At 37.5% G+C, this 13288-nt stretch overlaps 1 protein-coding gene across 2 annotated transcripts in view; it reads right to left on the bottom strand.

Annotated features, from left to right (window-relative positions):
• Positions 1–5061: 5061 nt before the first annotated feature.
• Positions 5062–13288, bottom strand: part of CPSF2 (cleavage and polyadenylation specific factor 2) — a 33013-nt gene continuing 24786 nt past the window's right edge. For both annotated transcript variants that reach the window (XM_047863574.1, XM_047863573.1), the window contains exons 12-16: positions 12397–12549; positions 10766–10991; positions 9323–9622; positions 7786–7920; positions 5062–7396 (exon numbers count right to left, since the gene is read on the bottom strand). In XM_047863574.1, the coding sequence (XP_047719530.1) occupies positions 7304–7396; positions 7786–7920; positions 9323–9622; positions 10766–10991; positions 12397–12549 (907 nt within the window). In that variant the 3' untranslated portion in view covers positions 5062–7303. The remainder of the gene's footprint in view (positions 7397–7785; positions 7921–9322; positions 9623–10765; positions 10992–12396; positions 12550–13288) is intronic.

The following is a 13288-nucleotide window of genomic DNA, read 5'->3' as shown; positions in this document are numbered from 1 at the left end:
CACTTTTCTAAAGAAGACATCCGGATGGCCAACAGGCACATGAAAAGATGCTCAATGTCGCTCCTTATCAGGGAAATACAAATCAAAACCACACTCAGATATCACCTCACGCCAGTCAGAGTGGCCAAAATGAACAAATCAGGAGACTATAGATGCTGGCGAGGATGTGGAGAAACGGGAACCCTCTTGCACTGTTGGTGGGAATGCAAACTGGTGCAGCCACTCTGGAAAGCAGTGTGGAGGTTCCTCAGAAAATTAAAAATAGACCTACTCTATGACCCAGCAATAGCACTGCTAGGAATTTACCCAAGGGATACAGGAGTACTGATGCATAGGGGCACTTGTACCCCAATGTTTATAGCAGCACTCTCAACAATAGCCAAATTATGCAAAGAGCCTAAATGTCCATCAACTGATGAATGGATAAAGAAATTGTGGTTTATATACACAATGGAGTACTACATAGCAATGAGAAAGAACAAAATATGGCCCTTTGTAGCAACGTGGATGGAACTGGAGAGTGTGATGCTAAGTGAAATAAGCCATACAGAGAAAGACAGATACCATATGTTTTCACTCTTATGTGGATCCTGAGAAACTTAACAGAAACCCATGGAGGAGGGGAAGGAAAAAAAAAAAAAAAAAGAGGTTAGAGTGGGAGAGAGCCAAAGCGTAAGAGACTCTTAAAAACTGAGAACTGAGGGTTGATGGGGGGTGGGAGGGAGGGGAGGGTGGGTGATGGGTATTGAGGAGGGCACCTTTTGGGATGAGCACTGGGTGTTGTATGGAAACCAATCTGACAATAAATTTCATATATTGAAAAAAAAAAAAAACAAACACCTAACATCCCTGGTAACGGCAAAAATTGACATGAAGCGCCTCCTGATATTACAAAGAGAACACAGAATCGCCTCTCTGGTATCCCTGCCAAAAATTTGGAATCCGATTCTAATCACGAGACACCAGACAAACCCAATGTGAGGTTTATCCTACAAAGTAACTGGCCATCACTCTTCAAAAAATTTCAAGGTCCTAAAACAATTTTGTTAAAAAAGGAAAAACTGACGAAGTACTCCAAACTGAGGAAACCTGGAGGGAAAACCTAACTGAACCCATGCATCATCATGGACTGGACCCTGGGGCGAAAAGGAAAGGATCACGAGAAGGACATTTTTAGCGTAACTGGTAACATTTGAATGGGGTTTGTGGATTAAATGGTAGAACTTTATCAATATTGCTGTCCTGGTGCTGACAGAAGTACTGTAGTTACGGCTAATGAGACATCGTAACTGCAACTTAGTATAATAACAATTAAAAAATTAATATGTATATATAAATAGAATAAGGTAAATACGGCAAAATGTTAATGGGAGAATCTAGAAGAGGGATATGTGGGATCTTTTAAATCATTCTTGTAACTTTTCCATCAGTTTAAAATTATTCCAGGGGCGCCTGGGTGGCGCAGTCGGTTAAGCGTCCGACTTCAGCCAGGTCACGATCTCGCGGTCTGGGAGTTCGAGCCCCGCGTCGGGCTCTGGGCTGATGGCTCAGAGCCTGGAGCCTGTTTCCGATTCTGTGTCTCCCTCTCTCTCTGCCCCTTCCCCGTTCATGCTCTGTCTCTCTCTGTCCCAAAAATAAATAAACGTTGAAAAAAAAAAAATTAAAAAAAAAATAAATAAAATAAAATTATTCCAAAATAAGTGAAATAAAATATATACAAGTGATCTTTCAGCTATTAGAGATGTATTACACTGGTTTTTATACTACTAGAGATATCTCTGTTTAATGCTTTCATTATCTCAGGTAAAAACTACTTTTAAAAAATGGCTGAAATAAATGTGAAAGAAGCTTTTTTTAATGGGCAATAATGTAGATATGAAATTCTACTCGATAGTTAAAAACTCAGAATACTCTGAATCCCCTTTCCTCATGAAACATGCTTCTTTCTTCCTGTAATAGTTTATCTCCTTGAAAAAAAAAATCACATATATGAGATACTGAAAAACCTTGAGAATTTGAATCCTGTACATTTAGGATAAGTAATTTTTTCTCATAACTGATAAAGGATTTACACAGTCTCATTAAAGACTTATGTCCTCTGATATTTAAATATGAAATTTAACCTGAACCATGACTTACATTGGAAATTAGAGTATCTTTATGATTTCTGATATATTCTACTAGTTTTAATTAGAGTTTGGGGTTAAATGACTGTTTAATATAAAAAAAAAAATCTATGGTAGCAAATGTCTGTCTATACAAGGCATTTTTTTTTTTTTTCCATCATTTAGAGTCAAGTGGTAATGTCATTTGGGCCAAGACTGCAAGTTGTTTCTAAAATAATTTACATTTCTCATAAGCTTGGTAAATGAATCCAAAGAGAAATGAGAGCCCCCAAAATATTAAACACAAGACCAGCAGCAGCACCCTTGGAATACGAACAGCTTCCCACAGAGATCTGTTCAAAGGGCTTCACTAGTGGCAAACACAATTTAGCAGTGCCTTAAAAAAATTGTTACAGGGAAAAAAGGGAATACGATGAATTGGATATTGGACATTACCATCAACAAAACCTCAGAAAATGATGTTAGGTCTTCATGAATCCTTCATATATTCTCCACTGGAGATTATCAAGCAGAATCAAAAATTTGAGCAGGACCCATGGAATCCATGAACAATTTCATGAAAAAAGCATATATACTTTTGGTTCTATTCAACTACTATGAAGAGAAAGTTAAAACCCTCCAAACTTCTATTTTGCTCCTTGACATCATATTTTGACTTCAAGAATTAAAATGAAATAGTCTTGAGCAACAAACGAAAAGCACCAAGAAAGAGAGGGGTTGGGGGTGGGGGGAGGAGGAGGAAAAGGACAAAAGCAAAGCTACCCTCGCTTCCAGCAAAGTCCTAGGTTTATTTATATTGGTCATTTTGGTATTTTCTCATAGACACAACTGAGGTGGTCAAAAGTGAGAGACAATCAAAAGAAGAAGAAACACACCCTCCTCCATCCATGCTCAGGGAGGCAGATCTGAACGTTCCTTCTCACTCCCACCCCATCTGCACTTACACATTCATTCTGTAGTTACCGAATGGCTAAAAGAGGGGGCTTGGGGTTGGCCAGGAACAACCACCACCAAGACAATTAACCTCTCAGTCACTGGATTGCTAGCCATAAGTGGTCATCGGTTCATCAATATTTGAAGGACGATAACCCTGAGATAAGCCACCAGAAACTTACAACCAAAGAACAGTATAGAAGGTAACACCCCCTCCCCTTTACTGGCCATCATATAGAATGAAAATGAAGCTCTCCCTCAGCATGCTACTGTCCTAGGTTAGCAGGTGCTGGGCGCTGTTCTCAGAGCAGATCAACTGAACATATTAACCCAAAGCAAAGTGAACATACACAAAGGAACTGAAACACAGCAATGCAGAAGAAAAAAAGTAGTTGAAATTTACAGCTTGACATCTCATAGTGTTATGGTTGGGACTGTGGAATTCGTCTAATTCAACACACTTATTTTAGTGTTGAATGGGTTCTAGATCCATTCATTTAGTACTGAATGAATAGACTCTGTAAGGCTGGGTCCCACTCCCTCTCTGGCCTGCTATGAGGCTCTCAAGCAAATCCCTTCCCTTCCCTTCCCGAGGCCCATTCATTCAATACTAAAATAAGTGAATTGAACTAGATGAATTCCACAGTCTCTCTCAGCCATAACAGTTAAGATTTTAAGTTATAAATTTCAACTACTTTTTCTCTCCCTATGGCTTTTCTGCAGACATTGATAAGCTGATTCTAAATTCACACTGACACGCAAGAGCACCAGAAAAGCCAAAACAACCTTGAAAGAGAACAAAGTTGGAGGACTCACACTTGCCAATCTCAAAACTTAATACAAAGCTATAAAAATTCAGACAATGTGGTACCAGTATAAGGATATATACAGATCAGTGAGATAGAATTCAGAGTCCCAGAACAAACTCATACATTTACGAGCAACTGATTTTCAACAATGGTGATAACTTGATGAGGAATTGGTCTTTTCAACAATTGATGCTGGGACAACTGGATAGCCATGTGCAAAAGAATGAAATTGAACCCCTACCTCACACAACGTATAAAAATTAGCTGAAAATGAATCAAAGATGTCAATTTAAGAGTTTAAACTATGAAATGCTTAGGAAAATAATAAGTATCAATCTTTGTGACCTTGGATGAAATGACAGTTTCTAAGATATGACACCAACAGTACATGGAACCAAAAGGAAAAAAAACAAAAACAAAAACATAAATCACAACTCATCAAAATTAAATAAAAAATTTTGTGCTTCAAAAGGACACAATCAAGAAAGTGAAAAAGAGAATAGGAGCAAATGTTTGCAAATCACAAATCCGATAAGGATTTCGTATCCAAACTATATTTAAAAACTTATAACTCAACAATAAAAAAGAAATAACTCAACTAAAAACTAGACAAAGAATCTGAACAGACATTTCTCTAGAGAAGACATACAAATGGCCAATAAGTACAGAAAAGATAGTCAACATCATTAGTCATTAAAGAAATGCAAATCGAAACCACAATGAGATACCTCTTCACACACCCTAGAACGATTAAAACAAAAAATAAGGTGAGTAACAAGTGTTGCTGAGGATGTAAAAGAATTGGAATCCTCACACCCTGCTGGTAGGAATGTTAAATAGTATAGGCACTTTGGAAAATCGTTTGGAAATACAGTTTGGAAAACTGACAGTTTCTCAAAAGAGTTACCTATCATTTATCTAGCGATTCTACTTTTAGGTATCTACCCCCCAAAACTGAAAACACATCTCCACACAAAAAAACTTGTATAGGAACACTTATAGCAGCATTATTTATAATAGCCAAAAAGTAGAAACCACCCAAATGTCCACCAATTCGTGAATGGATCAACAAAATGTGGTGTACCCACACAATGGAATATTATTCAACCATATAAAAAATGCTGACACATGCTACAGTATCAATGAATCTTGAAAATATGCTAAGTGAAAGAAGTCAGACACAAAAGGCCACATTTTGTATGATACCATTTTTATGAAATATTCAGAATAGGCAAATCCATAGAGGCAGGAAAGAGATTGATGGTTGCCTAGGACTAGGGTGAAGGAAAAAACGGGAAGTGACTGCTAAGGAATGGATATAGAGTTTCTTTTGAGGGAGAGGAGAATGTTCTGGAATGAGCTAGTGGTAATGGTTGTACAACACTAAATATACTAAATGCCAATTAATTATATACTTTAAAAGAGTATATTTTACGGTACGTGAATTAGAGCTCAATTTTTTTTTAAAGGCCCTCGTTAGAAAATTGACCTCTGCACTTCTGTTTCAGAACACCTACTGGTTCATGAAAACAAAACAAAAAAAAACTGTAATGAAACTTGACATTTATAATCTCACTGTAACAAATGCTACAATAAAATTTCTTTTAACCAAATTATCTATACATATAAGCTGATGGTCCACTTGTATTTATTTTGCCTTTAAACAAAGATCTGAAAAATTTCTCTGCGTTCATGATTTATCTATAGTCCTTTTTAAAATTTATACTTTTCTTAAGTAAGCAAGGCTGAACAAATGTCTTCACTTTAGAAAGTTTAGTAATACTGTCATCTAGAAACAGGTCAAAGTCTTGCTCTTGCAATGACATTAGTTAGCAAAGCCATCTTCAAGCAGTACTTTAAAATTTAATTCCTTTTCAAAGGGCAATAAAAAGGCTAAAGCAAGAAACAATTTTTCAATATCGGGAATGCAATGTAATATGTATAACCAGATGCTTCAAGCCATGTAACGAATGCAGACTTTTTTTCCCCTGGAATATAACTAGGATTCTAGGCTTACTCTCTTCAGTAACAAGAACTTAAGTGAACATTTTTCAAAGCTCTACAAAGAAAACATACTCTTCACCGTCATCTTCAGTAATGTTGTTCTGCATATCTGGTTTTCAGGATCAGAAAACTATAACTTTGCGTTAGCACTATAATCCACAGTAAATTCTTTGTAAGCTTTGAATGAAATTTTAATTCTAGTCTGGTATCACTGGGTGGTACTATACATAGATCCATATAAGTTAAACAAGAATGATCCTTCTAAAAACGCTAAGTATGAAGAGGAGGGCTTAAAGACTTAGGAAGTAAAGATCAAGGACTGCCATGATCAAGTTACGCACTGAAAAAGCATCAACACGTTACAATCGGGCAACACGATTTTCATTTTTAAGTTCAATGAGAATTGCATATATTCAGCTTTTACTCTTAAACACAAGTGGTTTATACTACGTGAGGGCTGCTAGCCCGAAGAAAGACAGGAACACGAGAAAGGATGACCTTATCCAACTTCAGTATTATTTTCATAGCAAGGTTATAAAATCCAGCCACTGCTTCAGCAACCCTAGGAAAGAGCAAGCCTAAGAGATGAAAACATTTACACCTTTTGATTAAATTATACTATTACCTTATAAAAATAGGTGGTTCAGCATTTGTTTCCTTAAAAACAGAGCACTCAACAGTTTCCGATAAAGTAACCTAGCTGAGAGCTAAGATGTATCTAAATGCATACATCAAGGATTTCTTTTGCATTATATATATTCAAATGATGCTGTTATAATTCATACCGAACAACAAAATCTTGATGAAACAGGAAATGGGAGAAATAAAAATTGATTCCTGACCCAAATGTGTACCAGCTCAGACTAGAGTGAATACCCAGGAAATATAGGCAGGGATAAGGAGATATGCCCCAACTGCATATCAGAATTCCAAAGAAAAGTCTGAGCGTACACTCTTTGTTTTTTGTTTTTTAAACACATAGGCCTCAAAAAACCGTTTCATCAGTTTTTTTATACAGCACACATCTTTTCTAAATAATTCTCACTTTTCATTCCAGAAAACGTAAGAAACTGTTTGCAACAGCTCATGCAAACATGTTTCTCTAAGGCCATGAGCTGGTTTGCTAAGTTGCATTGTTTTAGTCAAGTAAAAAGCCCTTCTAGAATAAGGGGTCTATAGAGGAAACCAATCATCTTCAACTCTCCGGCCTGCACACTTGTTAGAATCTCTATCATTCTGAAAGTCAAAAGGTAGAATGCTCATTTGACCATTAGCAAAACGAACTCTATTTACATTTTTAAAAAATCTAATGCATGTTAAATTTTTCTGGCATTTCTTTTTTGTATGTTACAAAACAAAAAAGCAAAAGCTTAGAATAAGAACCCTTTTCTCTTAGAAAGGTCAAACAGACACTTCTTGACATCACGTTCTTTACACAATGGCATACTGTTCATATAAAAGGTCTCTTATCCTATAAAAATCTTGACAAAGGCAGCCTTCTAATCCAATGCGGCCAGTTTCCGTCTAGAAAGTTAAAAAAAAAAAAAAAACCTTTAGTACATTTCCTATTCATTAATATGCAGATATAATAACCAAAATATATTAATTAGATTATTTGATGCTTGGTCTGGAAATGGGTTGCTCTGATTCACAGAATATGGATCTAACATTCAAGTCATGAATTTTACATAGACATGTAAATGTCAGAGGATTCAAATAAAAATTTACAATGAAACTATGTATCATTTCTTTGAGAGCCACTTTTATAAGCCTTCAAGGTCATCATTCATAATGAATATAAATTATGGATCTCCAGTTTGTGAAATTACCAATCAAGAATTACAGAATTCAAAAGGGCAACACATCAGAAGGCAGCGTTTCTTCAATTCATCCCTTATTAAAAACACACTTACCCTGCGGACTGCTACTTGATTGTTGCAAACAAGTACGCCCCCTACAAATTCAGCTTGAATCCCCTCCCGTAAAAGAACTTGTTTGAAGTCTGACAGTCTTGGTTCGTTCATAAAAACTGACTGGTGTCCAGGAACCTTAGATAAGGTTAAAGGGAAAAGAATAACCTCAAAAAAACCACCAGACACACAGTGGTACCGAATAAAGTGAGATTTAACACATGATCTCTAAGATATTTTCTATTTTTCCCTGAAGACCTTTGACAGATCGTATCAAGGCTGTAAGTCCCATTCCAAGTTGTTATTCTGAATTTTCCCTCATTATTTTACTTAACATCACAAAGCCCTTCACATTTTCTGAATGTTTCCCAATCGATTTTATTAGTCATGCCTCACAGTAACAGAGAGACATCTGGTAAAGTTATGTTCGTCACTCACCCGCTTGCCTGAGGGGGTCAAGGAGAGTGCCAGGAGGCAGAACTGAACCAAAAAATTCATTTGCCAGATCCTCCTCCTTCATTTAGTGCAGAGGAGAGTTCTCCCCTGACCCCAGTCTCACCTTCCCTTCTCCCTTGAGGCGAATGCAGTGTATGCCAGGGGCTTTGGACTCAGAAAAACAAGCGGTTCAACCTAACGCTGCTACTTGGAAATTGCCCTGATGAGCACTAGCGTTAGCACAGTAAAAAGATTCGAGTTCTTGCCCCAATCTCAAGAGCATTACTAGAAGGGAGTCCAACAACAGAGGCTGTGTTCTATTCCTTATTGCACAGAAAGGCTAAAGAGGCCCCTGCAGGAACACGGGCCTCTTACTACACAGTTTTCACACCGCTGTAAGTTAATTACCTGAGATCTCTGCTAACTGGATTATTTCTTGAGAACACGTAAACACTAGATTAAAATTATAGCCATACTTAATAAAAGATTTCTAACTACATCGAAACCAAAAGAGATTTCAGCGGAATTGACAACACACAAAAATAGGAGTATAGGAGTTCCACCGTCTTAGAAAACTACAGCTCTCCTGACCGGAAGCAGGTATGTGACGTAATCCTCACAACCAAAATTTAAATACTGAGGGGCGCCTGTGTGGCCCAGCTGGTGAAGCATCAGGTTCAGGTTGAGGTCTCACGGTCATGGGATCGAGCCCCACGTCTGGCTCTGCCCTGAGCGTGGAGCCTGCTTGGGATTCTCTCTCTCCCTCTCTCTCAAAATAAAAAATAAACGTTTAAAAAAAAAACAAAACAAAATTTAAATACTGAAAAAAATCAGTCACAAAGCAATCATGGATCTTACAGTATTTGTTAAACATTTCCTTTAAATTGTTATCAAGCCCTTGCCGTCTAGGACACACACACACACACACACACACACACACACACGCTCAGGCGTGCAAACACATAACCATATCTTGAGTCATCTTATTTTTAAAATTCCAAAATCAGCCTACATTGGACACATCTTGTAAAGAGTTAAAAACATAAAAGCGCAATCCAAAGGGAGACAAATGAAGGAAGGGGCCGAAGCAGGACGTGCTTGTTACCTCATGGGGGGGTAAGGGCTCCAAAGTCGGAATGATCTCACTTTCTTCACCCGTTTCTTTTTCATCATCCCCAAACAGGCTCTTCATGGCCTTCTGTTGTGCCAGAACGCTGGAGTCCGAAGGAGCGTCCACCGGCATTTCCGAGTCTTCTCCATCATCCTTCAGTTCTCCTTCTTCTAAGATAACTCCTGTGTCCACTTTGGAAACTCTCATGTCTAAGACTCCATCTATCCAAGCTAATTCAGCATCTTTTGCCTTACAAAACTGAAGGGAGCTGACAAGTGAGTCTTTCAATCTCACCTACACATCATGCAAAGGGGAGGGAGACACATAAAATTCTCAGAGTATAAATTAACAACAAAATATAACCTGTTATAATTATTTCCTGACTCTGGTAATGTGTGTTAAGATTCAAAAATCTTTCACTCACCTGATCTTCACCGTGACTGGTAAGGACCTAGTGACCCATGAGATCATTAAGACCCCTGTCTACTTTCCAAAGTAGACACACTAGGCCCTTGACTGCACACTAGGACCACATGGCAATTTCTTAAAATACGTGTTAATGCCAGGGTCCCGCCTCCAGTGATTCTAACATAACTGATGAGACTAAAACCAGAGCACTGAGTCCCCCTAACACCCCCAAAGCTCCCTAGATGGTTCTCATGTGTGGCCAAGGTTGAGAACCACTGACAAGTCTCACCCATCAGCCCTTGCTGCTGCTTCAAGAACACTGAATTACTTCTGTTTCCTCCATTACCACAAACCTCACACATCCATATTCTTGGACTGCTGCTTCCTCTTGTTTTGTCCAGAGTAACTTTTCTGCCTGGTGAATTCCAATCCATTTTTTCCAACTAAATCTAGACATCATCCCTGCTTTAACTGACACCAACTGCTGCTACCAGAAAAAAGCTAATCTCTCCTCTGTGCTATTCTCGTTTTTTGTTTTTGTTTCTGTTTTTCTGTATCTGCTTCCATTTTTTTCAAGTACGAATAGAACCTTGACATCAGTGAATTTTTATAAAACTTCTGAATTCTTGAATACTCCCCATTCCCGTCACCTCTATACTTTTGCAAATGCTCCCTCTGCCTGGAATACCCTTTCTCTCTTTCCCTTCTCTACATTACCCTGACAACCCATCAAAACATGTTAGGATTCAGCTTAGTTATCACTTCCTCTGGAAAATCTTTTCTAAACCTCCAAATCTGGGGCAGTGTCTCCCTCTTTATTCACAACATCCTGTACTTTCTCTATCAGAGGCATAACAATGTGATAAATGCTCTTTCCTTGTTATAAGCCCCTAACACCTTAAAGACTAGAAGACCTCCTAAGACAGGGGACCACGTCTATCTCACTCACCCCTGTACTCCTAATGTACCTGTCCTAATCTGCAACAATAATGTATTTATTTCACATGGCTCGGGTGCCAGCACACTTACCTGGTAGATGTGAGTTTCACTAGTGGCATCAACTGTTTCGTGTAGCTTTGGCATGTACACCTTAATATCTTTCCCACCAAATGCACGGCAGCACTCAGCAAGATCTTGACTGGCCTCTGGTGGTCCGTGGACAATGATCAACTGTCGTGGTTTCATCTGATTAATGATCTTTTTAATGGAATCTCCATCAGAGCGTCCTTCATAGTCTATGTAAGTAACCCTAGCTCTGTAATTAGACAGAATTATCCGAGCTTGTTTTTCTGATAATTTTAAACCCAAGTTATTAATGGCTTTTATAATCAGGAAAGAAATGTACACAATACATAAAATGAGGATTTGAGGAATACACATGTTACAGTGTTAATATGTATGTGAGGGGGAAGGGTTATGGATTTTTCAGTAGGTATTATTAGAAAAAGTGGCTCACTATATAAAGAAAAATAAAACCGATTGCTGACCTAATGCCACAAACAGCAGGTGAGTTGAAGCCATAAAAGAAAAATGTGAAGATTTAAATTCAATAGAATAAAATGTAAGAATAATGTTTATGACCAGGGACAGGGAGGGACTTCATTATATACAATTCCAAACACCATAATGAAAATATTTTATTTTATTATTTCATTACATCAAAATTAAAGATTTTTTTTTTAAACAAGGTAGACCCTGGACCACTCATATAAACAGATAACAGAATGGGAGAGGCTATCTGCATTGTCTGAAACCAAGCAGGGGTAACATCCAAAATGTACAACGAACCCCTGCACATGAGTAACATAAGGGCAACAACCCCTAGAGAAAAAGACATGAAGGCCATAAACATGGGACTTCATAGACAAGAAAACAAAAAAGGCCCCAAGCATTTGAAGAAGATAATCAAACTAATAATCACTGTAAGACAAACTTAAACAGTAGTGATATGTTATTACTCTATACCTATTGGGCTAGAAAATGTTAAAGAGTTCAACAATGCCCAATGTTGGTAAGGAAACAGGGTTGAAAGAAGCCTTCTGCTCTGCTAGTGAAAGTATAAACTGATACAGCCATTCTGCAGAGAATTTTGTGACACTGTTAACATGCATTATTTAGATAACAACCATAGCCCATAATATATGCTAAATATCACTGGACAAATAAACTGCTTTGCTATCTAAAGACTTAAAGAAAAATCCAAAATGATGAATTACTGGTGTTACTAACTGTACCAAATAGAAAAGGAAAAAGGTATATTAACCACTTCAGATTATAATAACATTTTTCAGACATTAGGACACTAGAAATGTTTAAGTCAAGGAGTATATTTTACAAAACAAACACTTAGAAAAATTAAACATGTGCTACTAGACTTACTAAAAAGTTCAGAATGTTTCTTCATATAAATGTAGAGTTTAATGTTAAACCCCTACCTCAATACCAATTCAATTGCATTGGCTTTCAAATACCATTAATGAAAACAAAATGCCACCATGCTTCACAGACCTTTGCAGGGAAAAAGAAATTAAATTTTAAAAGCAACAACTTACAAGAGGATATTCAGAAATTTCACATTTGAAACAACATAAATTATATAATTCAAGTTCTTGAAATTTTATCTTGTAACCTAGTTTCAAAACGCGACAAAAAGCACTTACTTTATTTCAATAGACTCTGTTGTAGAAATACACTTAGTGGGAACATCAGATAGATCCTGATCCATGGGTTCATCTCCATTTGTCAAGCCAGATTCCAATTTGCTTTTCTCTTCTTCAGTTGCTTGAAGTTCTGGCACTAAGAAATCCTCTGGTCTAAATTATATAAGTCTCTAATTAGAGCACTAACAAGCAAGCTAATATTAGATAATATATGTACTTAGTAAATGGCATTAAGTTTTAGGCTCCTCACATATCTCAAGATTTAAATACACAATTATTCCAAAGCTAATGCAACTTTGTAGTATCAATTACCAAATGACTGCATCTATTGTGTTTTTCCTGACCACTGAGGAATGCTCTTCAGAGCGTGCTGTTGGGCTAGTAAAGAGTCCTAGATAGACCATTAGGAGAGCTTCATGGTTATCAAAAGTACTATTACAACCTGGCCTTGTATTTATTTCGATCATCCTTTTTCTGTTTCTGTGGTTTCTCTTCCCAAGTCCCACTTCTTCTAAATCTCAGGCCTCTTTTGATTTCCTTAAGAGCCCCAGTTATTCTATCCCTGCCCAAAGATGACTCCCCACTGGCACATTACCAAGAAGACTGAGATACAAAATCATGAGCTCCCTCAAAAGCCTTTGCCTTTATTTCAACAAAGCACGAATGCATCTATCTTCCCATGTTTACTTCCAGTATCAGAGAGAGTTGTATGTTAAAATTTAAAAACAAACTTAAAAATGTTCTCTCTCACCCCCTGAAATTGTCTACGCCCCACCCCCCAAATCTGCTCCCACTCCTGAGAATCCAGGCCCCTGTTACCCAACACCTAGACTATTATAGGAGCTTCTCAGACCCTGGAGTCCAACTTCTCCACCTATAATCCACATAATAA

Source organism: Prionailurus viverrinus, chromosome B3 (assembly GCF_022837055.1).
Source record: "Prionailurus viverrinus isolate Anna chromosome B3, UM_Priviv_1.0, whole genome shotgun sequence".
In the NCBI taxonomy this organism is placed as follows: domain Eukaryota; kingdom Metazoa; phylum Chordata; class Mammalia; order Carnivora; family Felidae; genus Prionailurus; species Prionailurus viverrinus.
Note: the sequence above shows the minus strand (reverse complement) of the source record. Positions and strands in the feature narration are given on the sequence as shown.